The sequence below is a fragment of the Benincasa hispida genome, chromosome 11 (genome assembly GCF_027475165.1).
Source record: "Benincasa hispida cultivar pf3 chromosome 11, pf3_genome.v1.1, whole genome shotgun sequence".
Classification (NCBI taxonomy): Eukaryota; Viridiplantae; Streptophyta; class Magnoliopsida; order Cucurbitales; family Cucurbitaceae; genus Benincasa; species Benincasa hispida.
In genome coordinates this window covers 64241156-64268289 of record NC_143488.1, presented here as the reverse complement: position 1 = coordinate 64268289, position 27134 = coordinate 64241156, and the positions used below count along the sequence as shown (strand labels likewise).

Genomic DNA, 27134 nt, shown 5'->3' with positions numbered 1-27134 from the left:
TCACACATTTAATATCGTAAAAATTATGTTTAAAACCAATTTAACATTTGCAATATAGACATAACAAACTCCTGTCAATATTTGATATTCAATATTTAAAAACGATATGTAGAGGGTGGTACTCCAAAATCCAAATTAATTAATTAAAAGAAAATCTTCGGGCAAATTTTCCGGCAGAGACCACACAGCCACATGGAAGGATATCTTTACTGAAATACGAAGTGTCAGAGCAATAATTAATTCCTTTACTGAAGAATCACGTGGGGGTTAAATGCCCTAACTTTGTACCAACGAATATAATCAAAACATTACCTTTCCTCTACCACACAACTAAAATGGTATCTAAATTAAATTAACAGTTAAATCACTATTTACAAGTTTAGTTCATACATTTTAAATTGTCTAATACACACAGAAATTTAAAAAAAAAATGTTTAATGGTTCTTCAAAATTTAATTTTGTATCTACTAAACCCTTGAATTATCAGTTTTGTATCTACTAAACATTTAACCTTGAGTTTAAAAAACAATGATTAATGTATTGAATACAAAAATTAATGAATCTGTGAATTCTAGAAAAGAAATGAGATAAGTTAGATACCTATTTGATTTCATTTGAGAGCGCATATGACACAAATTGAAGGTTGAAACAACCTATTGAACATAATTAAACTTTAAAAACCAATTAAAAACAGATTCGAAGTTAAAAGTCTCATTTGAAAAAGAAAATATTGCTTGTTTTTTTTCCAAATTCATCGAAAACATCCCTAAGAATTGAATAACAAAACAAGAAAATAGGGTACAAAATTAAGGAAAATACGACCTTCAGTGATTAGAGTCGTTACTGAAACCAATCAATTAAAAGAAAGGAAAGAAGATTATTACAAGCTTGAGAAAAGGTGAAGTGCACAACGTATTTCCTTATAAATTAAACATGACTTGGAAAGGGTTTTATTTAATTGCCAAGAATTAAATATAATTGCCAAAGAAAAGAAAAGTTAAATAAAACTATACAAAGAAAACATCTACTACTCATCCTCTGAACTTGTCTTTACTTTATGCATATGAAATTCGTTGCATCGAATAAGAGATTATTACCTTGTTAGCTGTGTATCCAATTTAGCTACCAGAATTGTCTCCCATGCCCAAGAAGATTGGGTATCGGTTCGATGTCACTAGAATTGTTGAACCATCTTCTTCATCACATCAGAAACTCTACTCCATTGAAGTTTCAGTTTCAGGTTCAGGTTCAGTTTTGGTTTCTTCACCCTGCACAAGCTCAGAATCATCTGGTGCAAGCGCATAAACCACAGCCGTCCTGGAAGGAGCATATACGAGGAAGGAACGAGGTCTGTTATCATAGTTTCCCTCCTGCAGAAGCAAAACAAACTATATGAATCCAAAGCCTATTCATGGATTCAATCTATTTAAAAACAGATGTTAAGAGTCTCACAAATGAGAAGTATTCGGCAGAATGATCGAGGCGATTGAACCCCCCGAACAATGCTTCGTCCGAGTCCAAGACAATCTACAACAATGCAAAACAAATGCCTCCTTATTTATAGAATTTGAACAGATAAAAAGGAATTAACTTTCAGGAAAATCATGGGGCCAATGTATTTGTTTAATACTACACAATACATCAATACAATACCTTGTATTTTCCAGGCTTTAGGCAACCCACTCGGTAGTCGTAATAGCTGTTACTCCAATGGAAATTGAAAACGAAAACCAGATCCCCCCTCTCGAACACAATGATTTTATCACTGTCGTCTTTTCGAGAAACATATTGGTGTCCAGATGTCATGAACTGCAACCACCGGTTAATGTTTATTATGCATATTTAAAAAATTTGAAGCCAAGTACGATGGGTTATTACAGATTTCCAGGCATATGAAAGTCGGAGACAGAAAACAAGCCAATTTCGAACCTCTAATAAAAAGATATTTTTTAGACAATTTAAGCAGATAAGAAAGTGATTATTCAACCCAATAAACTTTTCCCAACTCTGGTGACAGAAACGTAAAGTTTAGGTAAAATAACAATTTATATACCGGTTGTATCAAATAAAACTCTAAACTAATAATTGCATCAATTCAAACTTCGTAAGTATATCAATTTACACCTACCTTTAAATTTCGTTTAAATGCCTAAAGTAGTATCATAAAGTAATCTAATTAGACCATTTTATTAATATTACTTTTGAAATTGTCAATGCATCAATTTTTATACGTATGTAGACCTCTTCAAATGTTGGATTAACAAAATGTATCTAAAAAATATAAAACCTTTCAACAAGATGACTGGTCAATTATTGGATGGGATTTGAATTTTACAACCCAGAAAGGAATATTAAAACATAGGCTTTATAAAACTGAAAAACTTACGCCAAATGATTCTTCAAGATGCTGCATGGCCCGGTCAAATTCTTGCATACCACGGTATCTTAAATAATCTGCATCTCCCTGCACGTATAGAGTTTAATGTCAGTATAAACATGTTTGTGAAAAATATACATTCAACTGGTGAATTCTTCTTAACTGGAGCACATTTGGTGACTATGATTAGGATGCATCTCCCCCAAAGTTTTATTAGATATGCATACAACGCTTTGCCTCGATACAAAATATATTAAAAATGGAAAAAAGAGAGAACATTTAAAGAATATCAGACGACTGTATTTACATGTAATATATCCACAGGAAAATGTAATTACTGTTTTTTTTCCATGAGTCCACAAGCATTTGATAAAATAATGTAATTACTCAAAAAAACAGTAGTAGATTAAATAATAATGTTTTCAATGCAAAATCATCATTTAAAATAAAAGAAATATTGTTCTTAAAAAAAAAAAAAAACCATGTGAAATTTTTTAAAGAAAATGAAAGCTAAAATGATATTGAAATAACATTCCAATGTTCATGAAAAAAAATAAAAGCAATTTGCACGGAGGCATCAAGAAAGCTTTAGATGTTTGGGAATGAGAATGTGAAATTCCACAAAACAATATAAATGATACTTGACAAAAAGAAAAGGAAACCTTGGACCCTAACAGAATTTAAGAGAATTTCAAGAAATCAAAATTTGTAGGCCACATTTATTACACACGAGAAGTTAGAGAGCACAATCAACTTGAGAATCATTTAGAGAATAGAACCTGGAATTGGAAATAAGATTTCTAAATTTTGGTTTTAACTAAATATTAAGGATCAGGATCAACATGAGTTAAAATTTAATTTAATTACTAGAAACCTAAAAGCATGGAATGCATGTCTTAGAGTAGGCATAATTCTTTAAAATATAAAATTTACTTTAAACTTAAAGTTGAAACGAACACAACTTTAATTAATTATTAAAGTATTTTTAAGCAAGTTATTAGTTCAATAATGGATATTTCTTCCCTCAATAATAATTAAGGTTATAGTTCTATTGTTAGGGTTTTCCATTATTGTAAATATCTTGTTATTTTTTCCTTTTCTATGCTTTGTACATTTGTATATATTCATATCTTTGGTGAATGAATAGAGTATTTTGATTCTCTCCCAAACCTAAGAGTTTTACATGGTATCAGAGCCCTCTAAACAAACTTAGGGTTTTCTGAACCTTACGGTTTGAGAATTTAGAACCCGTTTGTGTTACATCAAGGGTTGTGTGGAGGAGTGAGTTTACACTTTTGCTCACAGTCGCCGACATTAGAAAAAAAGGGTAGGACACCGCCCAGTCCGTCAAGGAGCCCAACTGCCGACATACAGAACCCCAAAGTCCGGATTCCATCTGACCAACGCATGAGGCTCACACGCCACTTTTCCCTTCTGCCGTCGCGTGTGCACCATCTGTTTCAGTTCGTCTTATGTGGGTTTCTTTGGTTTTGTTGGCTTTTCTTGGTGGCGCGTTTGTTTGGGCTATATACTCACTATTTGTAAAGATATCTCTTTGATAAATTAGGGTTTGATTCTCCTCTGTCCAATATTTATTTTTTTGAGGTAATGACTGATAAGAAACCAATAGTCATGTCTGAGATGGTTCCTATGGTGCCAAAAGTAACTGAACACAAGTTGAATGGATCCAACTACTATTCATGGAGATCAAATGTTCGCCACTTTATTAAGAGCATGGAGATGGATGATCACATCACAGAAGACCCACCGATTGATGCTAATAAAAAGATTTGGTGGCAGGACAATTCAAGAATGCTTCTACAAATCAAGAATTCTATTGATCGTGAAATCGTTGAACTAGTAAATTGCTACAAATCAGTCAAGGAACTATTAGAATATTTGGATTTCCTCTATTATGGGAAAGAGAATATTAATAGAGTGTTTGATGTTTGTAAGACTCTATATCAACCTGGTCAAGGAGAACAATCTCTTACAAGCTACTTTATGGAAGTTAAAAAAACATGTGCGAAATTCAATGCCTTGATGCCAATCAGCACAGATCCAAAAGTTCTAATGGCTCAACGTGAAAAGTTGTTTATCATGAGTTTTTTAGTAGGCTTTGCACCTAAATATGAGATGGCCAAAGATCAAGTGTTGTTAAGCTCAAATATCTCATCGTTGGAAGAAGCTTATACTCGAATTCTTCGTACAGAGGAGACACAAGCAGTTATGTCATCTAATTCTAATAGTGCTTTGATTAGGCGCACAAATGATTATAGAGGTAATAAGAGGATTGAATCATATAGCTTCAAAGGTCGAGGAGACACAAGCAGTTATGTCATCTGATTCTAATAGTGCTTTGATTGGGCGCACAAAAGATTATAGAGGTAATAAGAGGGTTGAATCAAATAGCTTCAAAGGTCATCCCTATAACCAAAGATCATTTTCTGCAGAGGAGTTTGCTAAATTTCAACAGTATCAAAAGTCATTGAGGACATCATCTTCTACTCCCATTACGGCCATCGCAGAGATAGGTCACATTTCTAAATGCCTTCTTTCCTCCACGTCAAAATGGGTCATTGACTATGGCGTTACAGACCATATGATAGGTAACCCTAGTTTATTCTCTAACCTTTGTACATCTACCTCTTCACCTAATGTCACCATAGTTGATGGAACCTCCACTCCTGTTTTAGGATCAGAAACCGTCCATCTTACTGAATCAATTTCTTTGTCATCAGTTTTAAATTTACCACATTTCTCATTTAATTTGATCTTGGTCAGTAAACTCACTCGTGATCTTCATTGTCTCTCATTTTTTCCTAGTTATTGCTTATTTCAGGATCTTACGACGAAGCAGACTATTGGTAAAGGGCGTGAATTTGGAGGTCTTTACATCTTTGAACCACAAACACCTACAACCATCGCATGCTTTAGCATGTCGTCTCCCCCTTTGAAGAGCATTGTCGTTTTGGGTCATCCGTCTATCTATGTGTTGAAGAGTCTTCATCCACAACTTCAACATTTGTCTTTTTTGGATTCTGAGTCATGTCAGTTTGCTAAATTTCATCGTTTGAGTTTATATCCTCGAGTCAATAAACGAGCTAGTGCTCCTTTTGAATTAGTCCATTCTGATGTTTAGGGCCATGTCCTACTGAGTCCAAAGGAAGGTTTAGGTATTTTGTTACATTTGTCGATAACTATTCTCGTGTTACGTGGTTATATTTAATGAAAAATCGTTCTGAGTTACTTTCTTATTTTCGTAACTTCCATGTTGAAATTCGAACTCAGTTTAGTGGTGCTCTTAAAATCCTACGGAGCGATAATGCTAAGGAATATCTCTCATGCACTCAAGTCTTATTTAGATGCCCATGGAATTCTTCATCAATCTTCTTGTGTCGATACTCCATCTCAAAATGGCGTTGCAGAACGAAAGAACCGTCATCTCCTTGAGACAGACAGAGGTTTGATGTTTCAGATGCATGTTCCAAAATCCTTTTGGGCTGATGCTGTCTCCACAACTTGTTTCTTAATAAACCGCATGCCCTCTTCCATTCTTAAAGGTGAGATATCTTTTCGTACTTTATGTTCCAAGCAACATTTGTTTCCCATTCCACCCAAGATATTTGGTTGTACTTGCTTTGTTCAGGATGTTCGGCCTCAACATACCAAGCTAGATCTAAAGTCCTTAAAATGTATTTTCCTTGGTTATTCCCATGTTCAAGAGGGGTATCGGTGTTATTATCCTAGTCTAAATAAATATTTCGTCTTTCCTGATGTCACTATTTTTTTAACATTCCTCATTTTTTTCATCGCTGTCTTTCTCTTCGAATAAGAGTCATGGGTAGCATAAGGAATTAGAGGATGATTTCCTTGTTTACACAGTTATTTCTCCTTCCAATCCTCTTCCTGATTCATATCTACCTGTGACTACCTTTACTCTTCCACCCATCGTTAAGGTCTATACTCGACGACAACCTCTTTTAGTTCCATGCCCTGTACCAAAGACTTCTTTGTCTCCTTCGGTTCCATGCCCTATACCAGAGTCTTCTTCGCCATTGGATCAAAAAACGAGTGATGATCTTATTGCTCTTCATAAAGGTAAACGTACATGTGGTCATCTTATTTCCTCTTTTGTTTCATATAACAATTTGTCGTCTTCCACATGTTCATTCATTGCATCTTTAGAGTCTGTATCCATCCATAAAATTGTTTATGAAGCTTTGTCTCGTCCCGATTGGTGTGCCGTAATGGTGGAGGAGATGACTGCCTTAGATGATAATTGTACTTGGGATTTAGTTTTTCTCCCTGCAGGAAAGAAGACTTATCAATTGCAAATGGGTGCTTGCGGTTAAAGTCGATCCTAATGGTTCTTTTGCTCAGTTAAAAGCGCGCCTTGTAGCGAAAGGCTACGCACAAAATTATGGCGTTGACTATGTTGATACTTCTTCTCCTATAGCAAAAATGACATCGACAAGGTTGTTTATTTCATTAGCTTCAATTAATCATTGGCCTTTACATCTTCTTGATATTAAAAATGCATTTCTTCATGGTGATCTTCAAGAAGAGGTGTATATGGAGCAACCATCAGGGTTTGTTGCTCAGGGGGAGAATGGAAGGGAGTGTCGTCTTCGTAAATCTTTGTATGGATTATAGCAAAGTCAGTCAGGTGATTGAAAGCTTTGGAATGCGGAAGAGCATGTTCGATCATTCGATCTTTTTAAAGAGATCTGAGGGTGATGTCATCTCGTTAGTCGTATATGTAGATGATATTCTGATTACTGGTAATGATACTTTAGGTATCTAGTCCCTAAAGACCTTTCTTCATAGTCAATTCCATATAAAAGATTTGGGCATGTTGAAATATTTCTTAGGAATTGAGATAATAAGAAGCAAGAAAGGAATACTATTATCACAGGAAAAAAATGTGTACTCGACTTGTTGACTGAAACAAAGAAGCTAGGGACTAAGTTTATTACCCCAACGATGCCCAACTTACCGCTCACAAAAGATGGAGAATTGCTAAAAGATCCTGAAAGATATAGGAGGTTAGTGGGAAAACTTAAATACCTTACAGTAACTCTATTCAATGAGTATTGTGAGTCAATGCATGTCGTGCCCTACAGTTGATCATTGGGCTGCATTGGAACAAATTATGTATTTTCTGAAGGTTGCTTCTAGGCGTGCTTTATTATATAAGGATTATGGTCATATTAATATTGAATGTTTCTCAGACACCGATTAGGCAGGATCTAAAAAAGACAGAAGATCAATATCAAGGTATTGTGTTTTTGTTGATGGTAATTTGATTTCTTGGAAGAGTAAGAAGCAAAATGTGGTGTCACGTTCAAGTGCAGAATTAGAATATAGAGCAATGGCACAGCCTGGTGTGTGAATTGATTTAGATATATCAACTCCTTGTTGAGTTGGGATTTGAAATCACTACCGACAAAGTTGTTGTGTGATAATCAAGCAACATTTCATATTGCGTCTAATCCAATATTTCATGAAAGGACTAAACATATTGAAGTTGATTGCCATTTTGTACGTGAGAAAATTCAACAAGGATTGGTATCTACAGGATATGTGAAGACTGGAGAACAATTAGAAGATATCTTCACGAAGGCATTGAATGGAACAAGTATAGATTATCTATGTAACAAGTTGGACATGATTAACATATATGCTCCAACTTGAAGGGGAGTGTTACAGTTCTATTGTTAGGATTTTCCATTATTGTAAATATCTGGTTATTTTTTCCTTTTCTATGCTTTGTACACTTGTATATATTCATATCTTTGGCGAATGAATAGAGTATTCTGATTCTCTCCCAAACCTAAGATTTTTACATATTGTAATTACTATATTACATAGAGGAGAAAGGAAAAAGGAAAGTCTAGCCTTACTCAGTAAAATATAAATTATTTAATCATTCCATGGCATGGTCAAGAATATAATTAAAATACACACTATATGATAATTAAAAATATTTGAACTCTTCCTCCCAATCATATTGCAAAACCAATTATATTCATACGTGACTTAAGCGGTTTAATCCTTCTGTTTCAACTTTATTTATAATCAAGAAACTTGCTAGACATTAGAATTATCATCCAGCTATTTGATAACTTTTTTTTTTTTTTTTTTGGTTTTTGAAAATAAACTTATAAATACTTCCACCTATTGATATTTTTGTTATCTACTTCTTAAGAATATTTCAAACTTTGAGCCAAATCCTGAAAACTAATTAAAGTAGTTTTAAAAAACCTTTTTTTTTCAATGTTGGAATTTACTTAAAACTCTAATATTTACTTAGGAAGACAAAAACCATGATAAAAGAATTCGGATAAAACAAACACAATTTTAAAAAACCAAAACAAAAAATCCCATAGTTACAAGTGGAGCTTCATAATTTGAGTTCTAACATTTTTGCACTACCAACTATCAAATTTGGGAATTCAAGGCATCTCAAAACCAATTGGCAATTAGAGGAGTAACTCATGTATCTTATAAAGATTGTGAGGTCCCTATCTTTCCAATTAAGATCCTCAACATGACCACTTAAGTTTACCATTTTTGCACTACTAACTATCAAATTTGGGAATTTGAGGCATCTCAAAACCAATTGGCAATTAGAGGAGTAACTCATGTATCTTATAAAGATTGTGAGGTCCCTATCTTTCCAATTAAGATCCTCAACATGACCACTTAAGATGATGCATCTTTGAGTTTACCATTCTTGGGTTGAATCCCTTTTTTTTCTTTGGATCCAAGACCTTTGGACTTCCTAGATTCAAATACCATTATAAACATGAGGTTCCATCCTTAAACTAATTGGTAATAAGGGAGCAACTCATGTATCTTACAAAGATTGTGAGATCTCCCTATATTTCCAACGTTTGATTCTCAACATAACCTATGTATGAGACTTGAAACACATCATAATCACACTCTTCAATAAAATATCATCTTAAATTACAGAAGAAAATATGAGTTGGCAATCACTCACCAAATCAAATCTACGCCGACATTTATCATAACTAAAGTTGTTTCCAGGAATTACTGCACCACCAGGAAGATGCTGATCGCCCCTTGGAAAATCAATCCACTCTGAAAGGATGATATTTGACAATGATTTTCCAGAGGAGATAATAGAGTTACACGTTGATCAAACATGATACTGCCAGATAGTGAATGATTTATATGAAATATAAAGACCGAGCATGGGAGCATCTTACCAGGATGTCCAAATTCATTCCCCATGAAATTCAGATATCCTTCTCCACCCAATCCCATGGTAATAAGCCTTATCATTTTATGCAATGCTATTCCACGATCAATTGCAGGAGTTGATGGTCTGTCCAAAGCCATGGAGTCATACATGTCCTGGAAAACATGAATATAAGAGACTAAGCAGCAGAAACAGAATAACACAATGTCTTTTCTAAGACTCTTCATCAATATCAATATGCAAAACTTCTGACTTCTGAACTAAGAGATTCTTTTCCTTGAGAGGATTTCTATCATTTAAACTCAATTAACACGATTTAACCCCCAAGGGCATGCACATGAAAAGAAAATGATGAAATAAAAAAACTTGAACATGCCATAGGAAACCAATAATACTAAACCAACAGGTTTAAATTTCAAGTTAGCATGCCCATCAATATTAGACATGCTCACAACATAGGAGTTCAGGACGATGTTTATCGACCTTGTCCATCAACCAAAATGCAACTGTTTTATCACCAACAAGAGCTTGATCATGACTTTCAGCATATGCAACGCACTTCTCTAACCACCTTCTGTTAACAAGCATGTGAACAATATCACCCATTTCCCAGTCTTCATCGCTTTTCCTACACCATACATAGAACTGGTTAAAGTAGAGCATCTCATAAGCTTTTTATGTAAATTTAGGGAAACTGCTTTTTCATTGTACTCGTAATCAAGAAGAAAATTTCAACGTGTGTTTTTAGCAAATTAAAAAAAAGTATGAGGAAGAAAACAACATACTTGAGAAGCTCAATCCATTTATCAGCAATGGCCATGTGCAGTCGGTAATCAAATCCCATTCCACCGTCTTGGATAGGAATGCAAAAGGTAGGCATTCCACTGACCTGCAAAATTAAAATTTGGCCTTATATGACAGGAGTACTTTTACCGCTTTAGTGGTCAAACCAAGTGTTAAGAATCTAGGTTATCTTTTAATAAAACAATTACTAATTCCTTTCCAAAAAAAAAGGGAAATTATTTCAAATGGTAAAACTATTGAAAATATTTAATACAATTTTAAAACTATCAATGATAGATGTTGATAGACACTGATAGACTTCTATCAGTCTCTATCAATGTCACGGATAGACACTGATAGAAGTCTATCAGTCTCTATCAATGTCACGGATAGACACTGATAGAAGTCCATCAGTGTCTATCAGCATCTATCATTGATAGGATAATTCTAAAATTTTGCTATATTTGTAAATATTTTGATTCATTTTTCTATATTTAAAAACAACCCAAAAAATTTTCTTTCAAAAAATAAAATAATTACTAATAAAATTTTTTAAATTTTGCATATAGAATCAGCAAAATTTTACCATGTAACATGAATATTTGAGATATTCAAAAAATATGAATATGTAATGATTGGCAGCGCAGTTTTCTCTCGGTTCAATCTAACGTCAGTTAAAGGGCACCCATGGAACATGCGAGGTCTACTCCTCTCACAAAACTACCCCTTGATATTGCTTACCTGATGCCTACGACCCCTCTGTTTAACTAACCTGATTTTCCCCGCTTACCCCCTTCTTACAAATTTGACCTATTAAAGGCCCATCATTACTAGCAAAATATCTTGTCCTAGTAGAACTCAATAAATCTCTCTCTCATCATTACCAAGCCTTGGAATGTGTTCGGCCTTGGTGAGCCGCCTTGGTAATGGCTCAGTGAGTATATCCACCGGGTAGCACATATTTGAATTGAACCATTTCATCATCTGACTGAAAAGGTTTTAAAAAATGCTCTAGATACATACATGGTTACTTTATGATGAATTCAAAAAACATACATCTTCACCAATTGTGACAGCCTCGGGATAAAGCCCATGAATCATATCATTCACCAGCATCAAATACACAACAGCATCTACATCTGTAGCAAATCCAAAGTACTCACTGTAGTTTCCAGTAAACCCTACCTGAAGCACCCACAAAGAAAGAGAGAGCATCCTTGTCGTAAGCCAAAGCATAAACGTAATATTTTACAAATCCTGACACGGTAAGCAATAGTAGCCAAATAGACTGCAACGGTTTGCCATATCAAGAATAAGAGGTGCGAGAGCTGCAGATATATAGACAAGGACTCTTAATCCCTTTTTTTTTTTTTTACTTTTGAACAGGAGAATGCTATTCATAAGCTGTTATAACCAGCTTTCTCAAGGAAAGAAAGCCTTGCAACTCGCCCATCTTGTGAGATAAGTTCCCTGACCCTCATCGAATAAAGTACCTCCAAGCCATGATGAGTGTACATCATTGAGGTCACACCATCAAATCTGAACCCGTCAAACTTGTATTCTTCGAGCCACCATCTTGCATTTGATAGTAGAAACCTCAGTACCTAAATCAACGATACAGATGGATGAAACCTTAGGTTATGTAGAGACATGACTTAAATATAAAGGGCGTAAGCCAAGTCTACCCACATGTACAGTGATACCCACTCGATCATTTATAATTCCAAAGAGAGAGAGAGAGAGAGAGAGAAATATCTTACTTCCCAGCTTCCGTAATTAAAAAGTCGAGAATCCCACATCCAATGATAACCACGTGACCCAGAATGGAAGTAATGGCCATCAGTGCCATCAAACATGTTTAGTCCATCCAACACATTCTTTGACGCATGACTGTATTTGTATCAGATACGCATCAATAAGAAATTGTGGTTTTTTTTAATAAAAAATTTGAATAAAGAGGGAAAAAAGAACTTGAAAGAATATTCATCATCAAGGACGTAAAACAAAGAATGAGATAATGGATTTAAATATATAGCCAAAGATCTAAAAACTATGGTCAGACTAAATGTGTCTTGAAAGTTTTACATATATTGAAGTACGAGGAGATACAGAAAACAAGCTCAAACAAAAGGACACCAAAACTAATTCAAAAAAGGGACAACAGTACAGTAAAAAAGCCATAATTTCAAAAAGGCCAAGCAACCAAAGCCCAAACAGAGACATTAATCCTGGCCACCTCTAAGCCTCTTTACCCAATCTCTCTACTTCTCAAAAACTTACATTATTCCTTTCCAACCAAGTATCCCAAAAACCATTGGAGTTTTTATTTTATTATGATCTTTTTATAACTCCAGGATCCTTTGCTGTACATTCTATTCTATCAATGAATGAATTGTCATCTTGCCTATTAAAAGAAAAATTCCATAGTAAACCACAAGATCAATTGATTAGACCCTGCCTGCATAAACTGGCGGGAGTTATAGTTGATGAAATTAATTTTTCCCAGTTCTTTTGCATGTCATCGCATCATTTTAGAAGAAAAGTGGCCAGAATTACCTGACGCATGCACACATTCCCAAGTGATACAAAAAGAACTATTTGATCCTAAAAGACTAGGTAACAAATACTAAAGAATCTAAAAACAAAAGAAAAAAAAGAGAGAAATACTCTGAAAATGTAATGTACTAAAAATAAAACAGAGTTTCTAGTTCTTTTCATAATCGTAGTCTCTTTTACTTCGTTTACCTATGAACAATATCCATGAGAACAAGCAACCCGAGCTCATGAGCTCTATCAATCAATGATTTAAGTTCTTCAGGGGTTCCACAACGACTGCTAGGAGCAAAAAAGTTGGTGACATGGTACCTACATTAAAATACCCAAGTTAGCAAATTGAACCCAGGGAGATACAATACGAGGTGATGGCAATAGATCTGAAAATGCTGCATATCATTTATTAACAAAATTGTACCTAAAAAGAACTCCAGTATAATTTAGAAACATTAGCATATAATAAACATGAACTAACCCAAAGCTAGCATAATAAGAATGCTCTTGTATAGCCATGATCTGGACAGCATTGTATCCAAGCTTCTTAATGCGAGGAAGGACATCATCTCGAAAGTTTGCATATGTATTTATAATCGGTTCCTACAATTCAAGGTTGAGCATATCAAGACGTGAATGAAGAATGTTGTACAGTGGCAAAACATAAGGTCAAACGTAAATGAATATGTAAACATCCATTTTTATTCTAGTATTTGCCAAATTAATCATGAAGCAATCCTCAGGTAGCTCCATCTTTCTTTCTCCATTCACTCCCTTCTTTGACCTTTTCCAAGTTCTTAGGGTATTCCCCCCTCAAAAAAAAAAAAGAAAAGAAAAGAAAAGAAAAGAAAAGAAATATATATATATATACTAATACTAACAATGACAACGACAACGACAACGACAACAACAACAACAACAATTTAAAAGAGGTCATGCTTAGAGGTCTTTTGAAGGCACTATCTATTAACTCCAGTGGCATGTGGTTTGTTGCATTAGTCTGGACCTTTTTCAGTTGAACCAGCCTGTTACTAAGCTCAGTTGCAAGGTGAAGTTTCTATCCATATCTTAGCATGCCCCTTGGAGGTAATCCAAAATGATGGATGGAAGAGATGTCAATTATCTAGGGGTGGGAGATTGAATCTCAGAAATTCTGTGCTTTCCGGTGTTACTATCTTTTTTCTTTTCTTTTTTTTTTTTTTTTTAATAAAAGATTCACAATTTTGATTCTTGGAGGATTACTCCCCGAGCCTACTAGGCTACATCAAGAACAAAAAAAGACAGAAAGGGATAATAAGCATTTAAACAGAACACAGAAACTAGAAAGTATCGATCAGAGGGAACAAAAGATGCTTACCGTACTACTCATACCAACATGGCTCTCATAAATTCTAAGTGATATTGGCTTTTTTGGCTGAGGATGTTGAAATACGTACTTTTCCTACAATGACAGTACAGTTTAGTAACATAAAGCAGTTTGCAGCCTAGATGTAGAAAGTCATACAGTAAAAACTATCTAATGCGCAAACAACTCTCACTAAATAATGATGTTCTAGTTAAGAGGATTTTCTGAGATATGATTTCACTAAACAAGTGAAAAATTTAAGCTACGAATTTTATTCCGCTTTGATAGAATATCACTAAACTATAAAATATATTATTAGCCATTCATTTTGGAACACTCCCATGGTTTACAAGGTATAATCTAATGTCAGTTGTATATTTTCCCCAATATTTATCAATATCGGCAGAAATGTGGTTCCAAAAGGTTTTCTATACTTGCCTGAACGATTATAAGATGTGGTAAATTTATGAACCATACCTCTTCTGGTGGATCATAGTATATGCCATTGTACGGTATTTCACCTGGAGCCTGTACTGAAAACTTGATCCAAGCAGGAATCGAATCTTTGATGCCAGAAGGAGTATCCATTCGAATCTACAAGCAGCAAATATCAAGTCATGAAACAACGAGAACAAAGTTGTTAATAAAGGTTGTACGGTAAGACGATTCATTTGCACATTTCTACATCAGCAAAAGCTAATTCGATTGGCCCATTGTGTTGCATCCTGTGCAGCCTGTAGGAGGGTAGCAGAGTCCTTTTCTTTGGAGTGGTGATCGTAGTTTGGGATTGAGTTTTTTGAGGAGCTTGGTCTTGACTTGGCTAGACACAAGGGTTGCAGAGAGATGATCAAAGAATTACTCCACCTCCCTCAAATAAAAGGAAGCTTTTTGTGGCAAGTCGGGTATTCATTGTTTTGTGGAGTCTTTGGGGAAGAGAAGAATAATAGCACTTTCGAGACCTTGAACCTTCTCTAAGCGATACCAGGTCCCTTGTTAAATTTATAGTTTCTTTGTGGGCTTCGGTGACAGTTTTTTATAATTGCCCGTTAGGTCATTTTTTAATTATTACTTTCTTTTTTATTGGAGGCCCTTTTTGTAGTTGGCCGTCGTAGATAAGTAGATAATAATTAATAATTCTGCGTACTATTTGACATGAGGGTTGAGGTCCAGAACAATCTCCATTCCTGGAATGAAACTAAGAGAATTTCCCCCCCCCATGCATATTTTCTTTTCGGAGGTCAAATCCCATCAGAAAAATAGTCATTCCTAAACTGACAATAACACGTCCATAAGAAAGAAAAATAAAAATATGCTAAGGGGGTGTCAACCTAGTTGAGATGCGCGGGTGCATCTCCTGATCCCGTATCTTGTATCGATCCTATTCAAGTACACATCTCTTGTACTTTCTTTTTATGAATTAATAAAAAGTTTATTTCCTTTTCAAAAAATAAAATAAAATAAAATAAAAATAATAATCAGTAAAAAAAACTCAAGCTAATGCTCAAGAGAAGGAAAGACTAAAATATAACTGATGTCGGGAAATTAGTGTTGTGGCTGTATTTTTTGTTTTTCATCCCATTTTTTTTATTAGTTTTCTATTAAGGGCCTTTAGCTGTTTCTACATCAAGTGTGGGACAACGGCAAACTATGCTACAGATGAATGTTTCAACCATGGGATTGGTTAGCTTTAGGTGCATCTTCCCTTAATTGTTGAAAAGATTATTGAACATCAATATTTGATAATTGCTGGCTCTGAATTGCCCAATTAAGAAAGGCAATTCAGCAAGTTGTTTTCAACTATTTTAAACTCATGGAAATTCAGCAAGAGGAGAGGTACACATGACAAGCCCCAAAATAGGATGCCACATCTCTTCTCATTGGTGTTCCATCTGCAAGAATAGTTCTGAATCACAAAGACAGTTTCTCATATCATGTGAATATGCAATTCTTCTCTTTTCCTCCTCTGGATGGTTGATGGCTCTTGCTTATTGCATCACACCATCTCTCCTAGGTTTTACCGGGACATCCCATTTAAAAAAGGAAAATAAGCTTTTCTGGATGCACAGGGCTTTTATATGGCCAACTGGCACGAAAGGAATTCAAAAAGATATTTAAAGAGAAGGAGCTTCCTTTTGATATGCTTTCTGATGCTAGTCTTTTGGTTATTACTTGGTGTAAATGCTCCCTCTTTTCTATCGCTACAGCTCTCTTCTCTCTCATAGAATTGGAGATTCTTTTTTATAACTCCTTTGGAGTGGGTTCTCCCCCTTTCTTCGGTAATTTCATACCTTCGATGAACTTGAGTTTTATTGGGAAAAATTACATTTGATTTAATTAAATAAACGTCTCCTAGAGGCTAAAATTCACTTATTATTTTCCTTACATAGTTTATAAACCATCTTGAGAATACATACCTTCACGCGAGAACCATGGGGAATGGCTGGGGAACCGTCCGCATTATTGGGCAAAAAAATTTCCCAGACACCAAACTCATTCTGCACATACAAAAAACATAATTGTAAATAGCATTCTAAATCCAAAGAGTACTAAAATATGCAGTAAGGAGAGAGAGAGAGAGAGAGAGCATGATAAGTAGTTGGAATTTGCAACAAAGATTGCATACCCGGCTCATAATATCTGCATTAGGATTCCAATTGTTGAAGTCTCCAATCAACGCAGCTGACTAAAAGAGCATAACAAAATTTATTTTCCTTGAAGTTCATCAAAAACATATATGCTCAGAAAAACGACATTGAAAATGACCAGAAAATTGCTCCAAACAACCATCAAGACGTACTGTTTTCAAATTAAATGAAATTTGTTTGGGTGTAACTGGGAAATAGTCTTCTGCTTTCAGAATAAAAATTCAGTAAATACATGTTTTCACGACTGTTTACATAAAGTTGCTTTTCCATGGTTTATTTTCATCGATAACTTGTCTTCTGAAGTATATTGGAGTTATTTTCCTTCCAAAGTAATGTAATAGGTTTTCTAAGTGCAAATTTTTTAAGGAGCTTCTCAGAACTTCCTAAAGAGCCGAAAATGAAAGGGGGCAATTGGTTAAGAAAGCTGTCTCCCAAAATCACCGTTGGAATTTTGAAGATTTTGTTGATTCAACTGTTCTAAGGAGGTTCCCATTACCAACGCAACCTGAACCAAAGATTTTAAGGTTCCCACGCAAAGTCATTGGCATTGCAGTAGAGGAAGAAACAAACGACGAAACTTGTGTGTTATGTGTATAGACAAATAAGTCAAGAAATAAGAAACCGGAACTCCAAATCCGACCCTTGTGATGAGTCTTCTTCCCAAACCCCACAGGACTCTACCCGTAACCAACTCCCTTCATTTTGGCCCCATGACCAGCACAACCAGACCAAACTTTGGTTTTCTTCATATTATTTTTCCTTTATCCAACCATGCCCAATTTTCAAACCAACCAAGCCCAATCTTTTAACACAATAAACTCGGCCCATTTCCAAATTTGAACTGACGGGAGCCTCATTTGTTCAATTGGGCAGTTTCTCCTCAAGGGAGGATTAAATTTTCATTGGGAGCTTAGTCATGGAAGCATTTGAACTGTGATTCCAAAAAAAGCTCATTGGATTGCTACTTCTCCAAATTGGTGTGTTCTTTGCCAAAATGACAATGAAACCCAGCTCCATCTCTTCATTTGCCCTTTGGCAGACTGCGGTTTCTTTTTGGAAGTCTATGCTCATGGCTATCAATTGCCACCTAGCTCTTCCGGGAAATATGACCACTCTTCTAGAAGTGGTCCTCATGGCCATCCTTTCAGCAATGAAAAAGAAATTTTACACAATTGCTTCATCAAAGCTTTCTTTTGGCACATGGCTTGGACACAATCATTGCATTTTGGGGATAAAGCCACCACCTTTGATGAATTGTTTTATCATCTTACCTATATTGCTCTCTTAGTGTAAATTACACTCTCTTTTTAGATCATACAATCTCACTTCTCTTATTGTCTTTGAAGTGTTTTTTATACTTCCTTTGACCCTTTGTTTGCCCTCTTTTGTAATTTCACCTCATCAAATGAATTTGTTTTTTTTATAGGAAACAGAAGTGTATATTCCACCAAAAAAACAAGAGAGTACAACCAAAAGGCAAAGGTTGAGACGATCCCCCAAAAAAACAAAAAATTATCGAAAAAGAGCCTTCCAGTTTAAAATCATGGAAAGACTGTAATTACAAAAGAATTTGATATAATTTGTACTCCACCACGAGGCTGAATGTTGAACAACCAACCAAAAAGAATTAAAGGAGACTATTTATCTTCAAAAACTTTGTTGTTTCTTTCATTCCAAATGCACCAAAGGAGCAAACGAGAGGCACATCTCCAAAGCACTCTACCCCTACCACCATAGGCAAAGCTATCCAAGCCTTCAAGCATCCAGTCGTCAACCTGATTAGGAAGGCAGCCAGCCAACCCAAAAATCTCAAACAGAAGGGAGCACCGCTTCTTGGCAAACTCGCAATGAAGGAATAAATGATCAAGAGTTTCTGCATCTTTCCAACACAAGCAGCAGAAGGAAGGACAACAGGAAGCTGTCTTAAGCTTCCTTTGAAGCTTTTCTTGAGTATTTAAGCTCCGATAAGCGAGGACCAAAGAAATAACTTCACTTTTTTGGGTATTTTGTTCTTCCACACAAGGTTAACCAAAGGAAGGGCAGAAGAAGAGGTCCTCTTGGCACTATTCAGAAAGGCAGATTTCGTAGTGAACTTCCCCGAGGCATCAAGCTTGCATTTGAGACAGTCAGGATGATCAAGAGGCATCCAAGAGTTTAAGACTTCCAGAATAGCCACCATGTCACCCAACTCTCTATCGAAAACCCCTCTTCTAAGCCCCAAATTCCAAGAAAGGCTGGAGGCACACCAGCAATCAGCAATCACAGCCTCCTTTTTAAGAGACCAAGCATTTATCAAGGAACTTCATCGCGAGGGGAAGAGGATCACACCGTCCTCCTAAAATCTGACCGAGTTCCCTGTTTCCCACAATAAAATCGGTGAATTTAAAAAACTGATCTCTATACTTTAAAATGGTAGCCCAAATTCTAGACTTCTTTCCATTCCTCGGCTGCTTAGAAGACCATCCGAAAGGGTCAACTCCATAAATAGCATCAACAACACTCCTCCAAAGCGCATTCTCTTCTTGACCATAACGCCAAAGCCACTTCATAAGGAGGGCAGCATTCTTTTGGAGAAGGGAGCCAATGCCAAGACCACCAAAGATGATGGGGGAGGAGGCCAAGCTCCAATTCACAAGGTGCGGAGTAGGCTTACACAGACCTCCAGTCCAAACGAAATCTCTAATGATCTTCTCCGGGCGGATAATGACACTGATTACGGCTTACAAAAGGGAGAAGAAATAGCAAGGGATAGTGTTGATGACCGATTGAACTAACGTAAGTCTTCGGGAGAGAGACCCCTCGCCTTCTTTTGAACTTGTCCTCTATAGCTATCAAGCTTCCTTGGCAGAATGTTTCCCATCAAGAGGGAATCCCAAGTAATTTTTTTAGTACAACAAGAGGGAATCCCAAATAATTGAAAGGGAGAGTTTCCACCTTACAAACTTGGTGGCAAAAACCCCACATCGTCAATAGCAAGATTTAAACCAAATGAAATGAAGGTTGATGTTTCTCACTAATAATAATAATCATCATCATCATCATAATAATAATAATAATAAATATTAAAAATTAAAAACTAAAAATTTTAAATTTTAAATTTTAAAATTTTAAAAATCTAAAATTAAAAAAGGGTAAGGAAAAACGAAACTAACCATGGCTCCTGGTGCCCATTCCCTGTACGTGATACCTGTGGCACTGAAAAAACCAATTGAGAACAAATTTAGGAACCATATAAGAAATTTATCATGTATGGTTCTTTACATAACAATGAATAGGAAAAACGAGGTGATGGTCCTGCTATTATTATTATTAACATATAAAACTACAGAAAGAGGGGGAACTAGTGGATAAGAAGTGTGAGTGGGGGGCCCTTTTATTAGCTAACTAGTAGGTGGGAAGGGGTGGGGACCTAGTGGCTATTTGGATAGCTGATGTAAAGGAGAGATACTCTCTCAGGTGATAACCTAACAAATGGGAGAGAAGGCGAAGTCTCTAATTTTCCCATAGGCTTGAACTTCTATGTACTTTATTAAACTCTATCACAATGACAAGGTATATATGAATGAACTTGTTAAAGATACATTAAAGTAAAATAGATTAAATGATATTAATGATAAAATGTAATGATAATAAAACGATATTTACCAAGAGCAAATATGACGAAATTATATTAGGAAATATGAAGTAAATATATGATGAATGAGTCAAAAAATAAGCTTCACCAAAAATGACAAAAAGAGTCTTAGCTATAATAGCCTTCACATGACCCTAGGTTTATGGAATAAGTTTTTTTTTTAAATAACAAACAATGTCATTGATGAATGAAAAATAATCCAGAATAATACAAAAGAGCCCTATCGAAGGGAGTACAAAACACGGTTTTTGAAATAAGTAGATTTATAGAAATTTTTTATTTGATCTAAAAAACACCACTTCACAATACTCAACAATGACTCTCATGCAACTGCTGATTGGAAGCACAATATACTGAAAATAGGAGATGACACTCTATAATTTTTTCCTTTATTTATTGTTCATAAGTTATTTCTCATATTTCTGCATACTTGCCTACTTGGTCTGCTTATTTCCCTGAGACTGCTGAAATATCTATATGCCTCTTGCAATACTTTATTTTTTGTGTATAAATATATTCTCCATACAGCAGCAGTAAAAGAGTAGATAAAAAATTATTGTTCTAAGAATCCAGAGTTTATTACATATAAAAATTATGCCAAACATAAGGAGTTCTCAGTTCAGAATAACTCACACTTCAAGTGCTGGTGAGAGAGACACACAGACAGCACATAGAAACCAAGAAAGTTACCTGCGTGTGAAACCAAACTTTTCATAGCCACGAGAGAATGCCTCTAAACCACCTTCATTCTGGTCAATAGCCTCCCTCATCCTTCTGTACTGTTCATATCTAAATATATATAGAAATGGTTAAACTTTATCCAGCATGCTATGACTATGAGAACACACCCTAGTATATACATTACAAGAAGTGCCAACCTAGGCGAAAAATGGGCAGTTAAGGGGAAAAAATAGGAATGGGATGATGCATATAAGGAGGGGAGAATACCTACTATAAAACCAAATAGATTACAGATCACATACCTTAACTAAACCTTTGGCATTAGATCTTCAAAATGGACTCTAGGAAGGTTCCTATTATAGAGAACTCTAGGAAGGTTCCTATTATAGAGATCTGCAGTCCATAGTCTTGATGGTTTATAAACGATTATGATCAGTCTCAATCCTCTTCCATAATGAAGTCAAAGTTGATCTTACGAAACAAGAACGCTCATAGCTACTTGATTATTATAGAACATTTTCATATGACCTATGAACAACTTTAATTCTACTATTGCTTTATTTAATCACTATCATAACACTAAATCCAGCTTGTGTACTGAAAATTCTCATGGTGTGAATGTAGTATTTCTCCATGTTACCAATTGACATGGGTACGGCCCTACTTATAATACTACATGTAAAGATTACAAGAAAACAGTAGAGAAGGAAAGAAAGAATACCCATAAAGTATTTACATAAATGAATTTAATGAATAGTTAATAACTCCATTACTTGGCTGGCCCAATTATAGGAAAGCGAAGTAGTTAATAACTCAATTACTTGAAACCGCACATTATTTCTTATTATGTTAGAGAGCAATATGTGTTTAAATACCTAATTTTTTTAAAACAGCCTCCATGTATTTTGTTGGCATGTTTTCTACTTTATTTTTTATCTACATATTTGCCCAATGCATTGCTAGTCTTGAGTATTACCAAATTTTTTATATACATATTTGTCCAATACATTGTTGGCAACCACATCCATCGTTTCCCTATTGGAAAGGGCACGACGGAACTCGAAGGAGAATGAGCAAGAGCTCCCTGTCTAAATGAGAAAATCTATCACAAAATGATTTTTAAAAGAAAAATGATACAACCAGGGGAAATAACCACAAAGAGGTCTCTCCCCTACCAGTGATCTTCCCAGAAATACGTCTCTCTCCCATCCCCCGCCACACAACAGACCCAAGGAACAAAAGCAGGGAGCTCTTTCGAAATATCTTTCCAAAGATTCTAGTAACTGTCATTAATCCCTTTAGCCACATCCAATCAACTCTGCGCAGCTTTTAATCTTATCTTCCTTGCTATTGATACCCATGACACAACAGTTACCCTTGTTTATCTTCAAGCCCGACATCTCCTCAAAGAAAGCAAGAACATGATTCAGCATTGAGAAGGAATTAACACTTCCCGAGCAGAAAAAAGGGTGTCATCCGCAAATTGAAGATGGGAGAGGGGAACCTTATCCTTACCCATCTCAAAGGACTCAATTAGGTTACCCTCGACACACTTAGTCACCAATCTGCTAAGCACATCCACAACAAGGATGAAAAGACAAGGGGAGAGGGTCTCCCTGCCTCAGACCTCTCCACGTCGTCACATTACATCTAGGGCTCCCATTGATAAGAAAGGAGTAGCTCACATTCCTCAGGCAACTCCACTCCACATACGCCACTTATAACCAAAGCCTTTCCTATCTAAAACCTTATCCATAAAGTTCCAATCCACATGGTCATAAGCTTTTTCAAAATCGATCTTAAACAACACCCCTTCTTTCTTTCTAGGTCTATAGTCCTCAATCGTCTCATTGGCAACAAGGGCTTGATCCAGATTTTGCCTCCCTGCCACAAAGGCCCCTTTTAGAGATCTTTGGAAAGACATTTCTTTTTATCTCCCATCCCTTCTTATTTGATCCAGCATTCTACGGTTGATGGGGGGAACATACTTTTAGGAGGATAAGTGGGTAGAGGTCAACATACTTTTAGGAGGATAAGTAGGTAGCGGTCTCTACATTTCTCTGCCAATAACATTTGTTCTCTATGAAAAATTGTTTGGTGGCTAGCATTCTAGTTACTTACGAAAAAGTTTGCTTATTAGTTTGGTGTTTGTTGGTAATTTGACTTTACATTGTGAGTATGTTAGTTGACACCGTAAGTAAAGGGGCAGGGGGCATTACATGTTGATGTTGCTTCTCCCCTCACGTGTGCTACCTTTGTGAGAGGGAAGGGAGGATCAAACCCATTTATCAATGCACTGTTGTGTCGCTGCTTCAAGAATTTTGGGCTTCACCTAAGAATGCTTCTTCCAACCCTGAACCAATCATGAGAGATCATCCTTTCCAATGAAATGTGAAGTCCTTTAGAAAAATGCAACTAAGGGGATTATTTAGAAAAGTTTCCAAGAGAGAAACTATACTTTTCGAGGATACTTCTAAAGAAAGTGAAGGAACTAGGGTATATATAACCCAAAGTCTCTTCCAGGTTCCTTTTCAAGATACTTTCTGTAAGTATAATTTTTCTTTTATTTAATAACAGGTGGATGAATTTTTAGAATCCACTTGGTTTCGTTCAGGATTATGCATTATTGCGTGTTGTACTCATTCAGGTCTAATAGAAGTGTTTCCTACCAAGGATGACAAACAAACTTACCGGTAATCAAGATGTCCTCTGTGACTCAACAAATATGGATCTATATCATAGATTCTCTGTCCACTGCCAGGTGGAGGAATGGACCTCATGGTGGTTTCAGCCTTGTTATTTTTTGAAGGAATTGATATCTCCAGTGCTCCTTGATCACCATCAGTATTATCTACTGGCAATGATTGAAGATCTTGATCTGTTTCTTCCTCTGTCTTCTCATCAGCTTCTATTGTTTGACTATCTACATCATGAAGCACCTGAAACAAAGTTACAGACAGAATGAGGATAACTTATTGAGAAAAGAACAGAAGTGATAACGGAAGTAAACACGAGTATAAAAACAAAAATACAGACATGAATTCAAAACAACTAACAGACAGAGGACATGTTTGAGGAATGATTTTAGAACGGTTAAAATCACTTTTGTCATTTTTAAAACCACTCCGTAACATGCTTTGATTGATCTGAAAAATGGTACGAGAATCGTGTTTAAAAGTGTACATCAAATATTAAAAAAGTTTTGAATGATCAAAAGACGTATGTTTGGAGGGATTTTGAAGATAAAAGTGATTTTAACCATTTCAAAACCACTCTCATACAAGCCCAAAAGCTATCCTAATGAATGTCCTTAGAGTTGAAACTACAAGACCAGCTGGCTGTTTTCAGCATTTTTGTTTCCTTTTTTCAGAAGAAAGGCCAAAAGTAAGTAATTGAATGGGCCTATATAATAGATAAATTAACCAACAGTACTAATACAGGGCAAGGATGGCTAGATGGCCGAGTAGTAGGACTAATTCTAAAAAGGCTTGAGGAATTGAGATTCTAAATACACCCTTATAGATTTAAAACTGCTCACCTATAGTTAGAATCATATCATACAATTCCAAGAAGTTAACAAAAAATCTAATTGCCTATGATCCTTACGATTAATATTTGATTGTAGACTTTTTTAATAATATTTTATTGATGTGAAGGACAAATACAAAAAACTTCAAAGGTTTAAAAAACAGCCCTCTAACTGGAAGCAATCAAGAAGGAAAGTGTTGGGCATCCAAAGTGATCTCACCTGCAAAACACACGAGAAAGTACACTACACAGAGAGATGATGCAACCAAACACTTTTATGGTATAGTTCTTCAATATGCAGTGGGTTATTTCAGCCGATGAACACCATAAGACACAGGGTGATATCAGTCACAACCTACCTGCTATTTGAGAGAGTTGGACCTCTCCACACAACAAAACCCTCAAAATATTCTACACCAACAAATGGCAGTCCAAACCCCTACAAAAATGCTCCACACAATAGACGACTAGACCGTACATCCTTGCACAACACTCACGCACAATCCACATTCTCTGCCTCACAAGCTAACCATTTCTCCACGAATTGCCTTTCCTACCTTCCACGCACATGTGTGCACAATTAGAGGTCTCACAGAAAGTGGAAAGAAAAAGCTTTGGAAGAAGAGCTCCAATAATCAGACAACAGACTCCAAAATCCTAACCTCATCTTGAAAGGTCCTTCCATCCCTCACAAAAGTGCGCACATAGACACTAACAATAGCTTTAACCACATAAATACTTGGAGGGTGAAAAGATATTAGATCTATTTTTCGGGGTATGTCCAAATTAATAAGACCAAATGACCAAAACTTTCTTGTTGAGTTGAGACTGGTGAGACCACAAATGAGAGAACTCGAGGTTCCGGTGATTGATTGAGGGAGAGGCACGTCAATATTGAAAAATTCAATCAAAAGAGATTCCACCAAAGAATTGAGAGAGACACCACTTCAAAAACAAGCGGACAGCAGTCATGGCAAGAATTGCTATGAATGTACATATTATGTAGTAGGTAGCAATTAAGATATCTCTCTTGAACTTTGTCATGAATGTTAAGCCTCCCTTGGCGATAGTACAAACAAATACTTTAATTATCTCTTAGTACCGGCACTTTCAAACTTATAGCTAATTAATTAGATACCAATGGAAGATACCTATGGCCACAGTCACTCAATTTTTTATTTAGGATGGACGACCATCCGAAGAAGGTCCAACTTCAATCTCGTAATTGAATTTCTACTATTGGAATGCAAATTAATACATCCACCAAAACAAAAAATAAACTTCCTGCTTATTTCACCCATTTCATACCTCCATAATACCATGTAAGCTTCTTTCATAGCATACCATCACATGTCCATGCAATATCCCCGTCAATCAACAATGTGCACAATACCTATGAGTGACTATAAGGCCGTGGCTTCTTAACAGCAATTTGGCCCCCAATATCGTAAATGGTTTAAAATCTAAATATCAGTTTAAATTACACTTAAAGCTGTAACAATCTCAATAAAACGAATAACATAAATATCGCTAACCTGAGGATCCTCGGAGACTGCACCGGAAGTTTCAGACTGCCCGGCCAAAGTCGAAGATCCATCGCTTCCACTCCCAGGAACTAAGGCCTTGTCAGAAGCAGCAGTTGCAGTCGACAACACCGAATCAGAATTATAAGTAGGCTTGGTTACAAAAATCTTCCCTGCAAACAAAAAATCGCTTCAACTCCATGCAGAGAATAACAAATCTTATGAAACAACGTAATTAATTTCGCAAATACGAACTGAAGTTCATTAATCACTCAATAGCTTGCTATACACCCCGTAGTGATAATTGATAACCAATCCGCAAAATCTAAACATTTAACATACACATACAGCCGACGCCAGTGATCCAATCCCAACCTTACAACGCACATAGACAACATTTCGCAGCAAAAGCAAGCAAACAAGAAAACAAAAGTGGAGCTCGGGAGTCTACATCTCAGAAAAGTGTATAAAAGAAATAATAGGAATGAAAAGGCAAAAAGTGAGGCGTGTACTACTAGCAGAGGAGTCCTTCCTCATGAAGAGAGACAGCGGCACCCTCCTGTCGCCATTGAAGGTGGAGTCGGAGCACTTGCACAGCGGCAGAACTGCATGGAACCGAATCCCTGAGATCGTATAAACCATTTTTTGCCGACGAGAGAGGAAAAATTGAATGAGAGGAAGGTGATGATGATAGATAGAGCGTGAAGAGAGTTAAGGGGGAAAAAAAATGTACTAGTATTCAGTCGCTCATAAAAATCGGAAGGAAAGGGAAATGAACGGCGTGAGAGAAAAAGGAAGATGGAAGGAGGACACGTGGATAGTCACGTCACGTGGGTCCCA

The 27134-nt window shown here is 36.0% G+C and overlaps 1 protein-coding gene across 4 annotated transcripts; it reads right to left on the bottom strand.

The window, feature by feature from the left end:
- Positions 1-27054, bottom strand: LOC120090452 (1,4-alpha-glucan-branching enzyme 2-2, chloroplastic/amyloplastic-like). 4 transcript variants are annotated; one of them, XR_005485545.2, is made up of 23 exons: positions 26807-27052; positions 26307-26467; positions 23935-24182; positions 21253-21351; positions 20081-20123; positions 16907-16966; positions 16698-16778; positions 14761-14877; positions 14296-14379; positions 13420-13541; positions 13137-13256; positions 12152-12281; positions 11885-11995; positions 11448-11576; positions 10394-10497; positions 10092-10236; positions 9616-9763; positions 9387-9487; positions 2387-2464; positions 1654-1809; positions 1453-1527; positions 1098-1370; positions 1-209 (listed from the first exon to the last, which is right to left on the bottom strand). XR_005485545.2 is itself a non-coding variant. In XM_039048125.2 (22 exons), exons 1-22 carry the CDS (start codon positions 26934-26936, stop codon positions 1215-1217), a joined length of 2598 nt encoding a protein of 865 aa, XP_038904053.1. In that variant the 5' UTR covers positions 26937-27054; the 3' UTR covers positions 832-1214. The 4 variants fall into 4 exon arrangements, 2 of the variants coding, with proteins under 2 accessions (XP_038904053.1, XP_038904054.1); XR_016524436.1 differs by having other exon boundaries at positions 26810-27051; XM_039048125.2 differs by lacking the exon at positions 1-209 and having other exon boundaries at positions 832-1370; positions 26807-27054.
- Between the last annotated feature and the right edge of the window lie 80 nt (positions 27055-27134).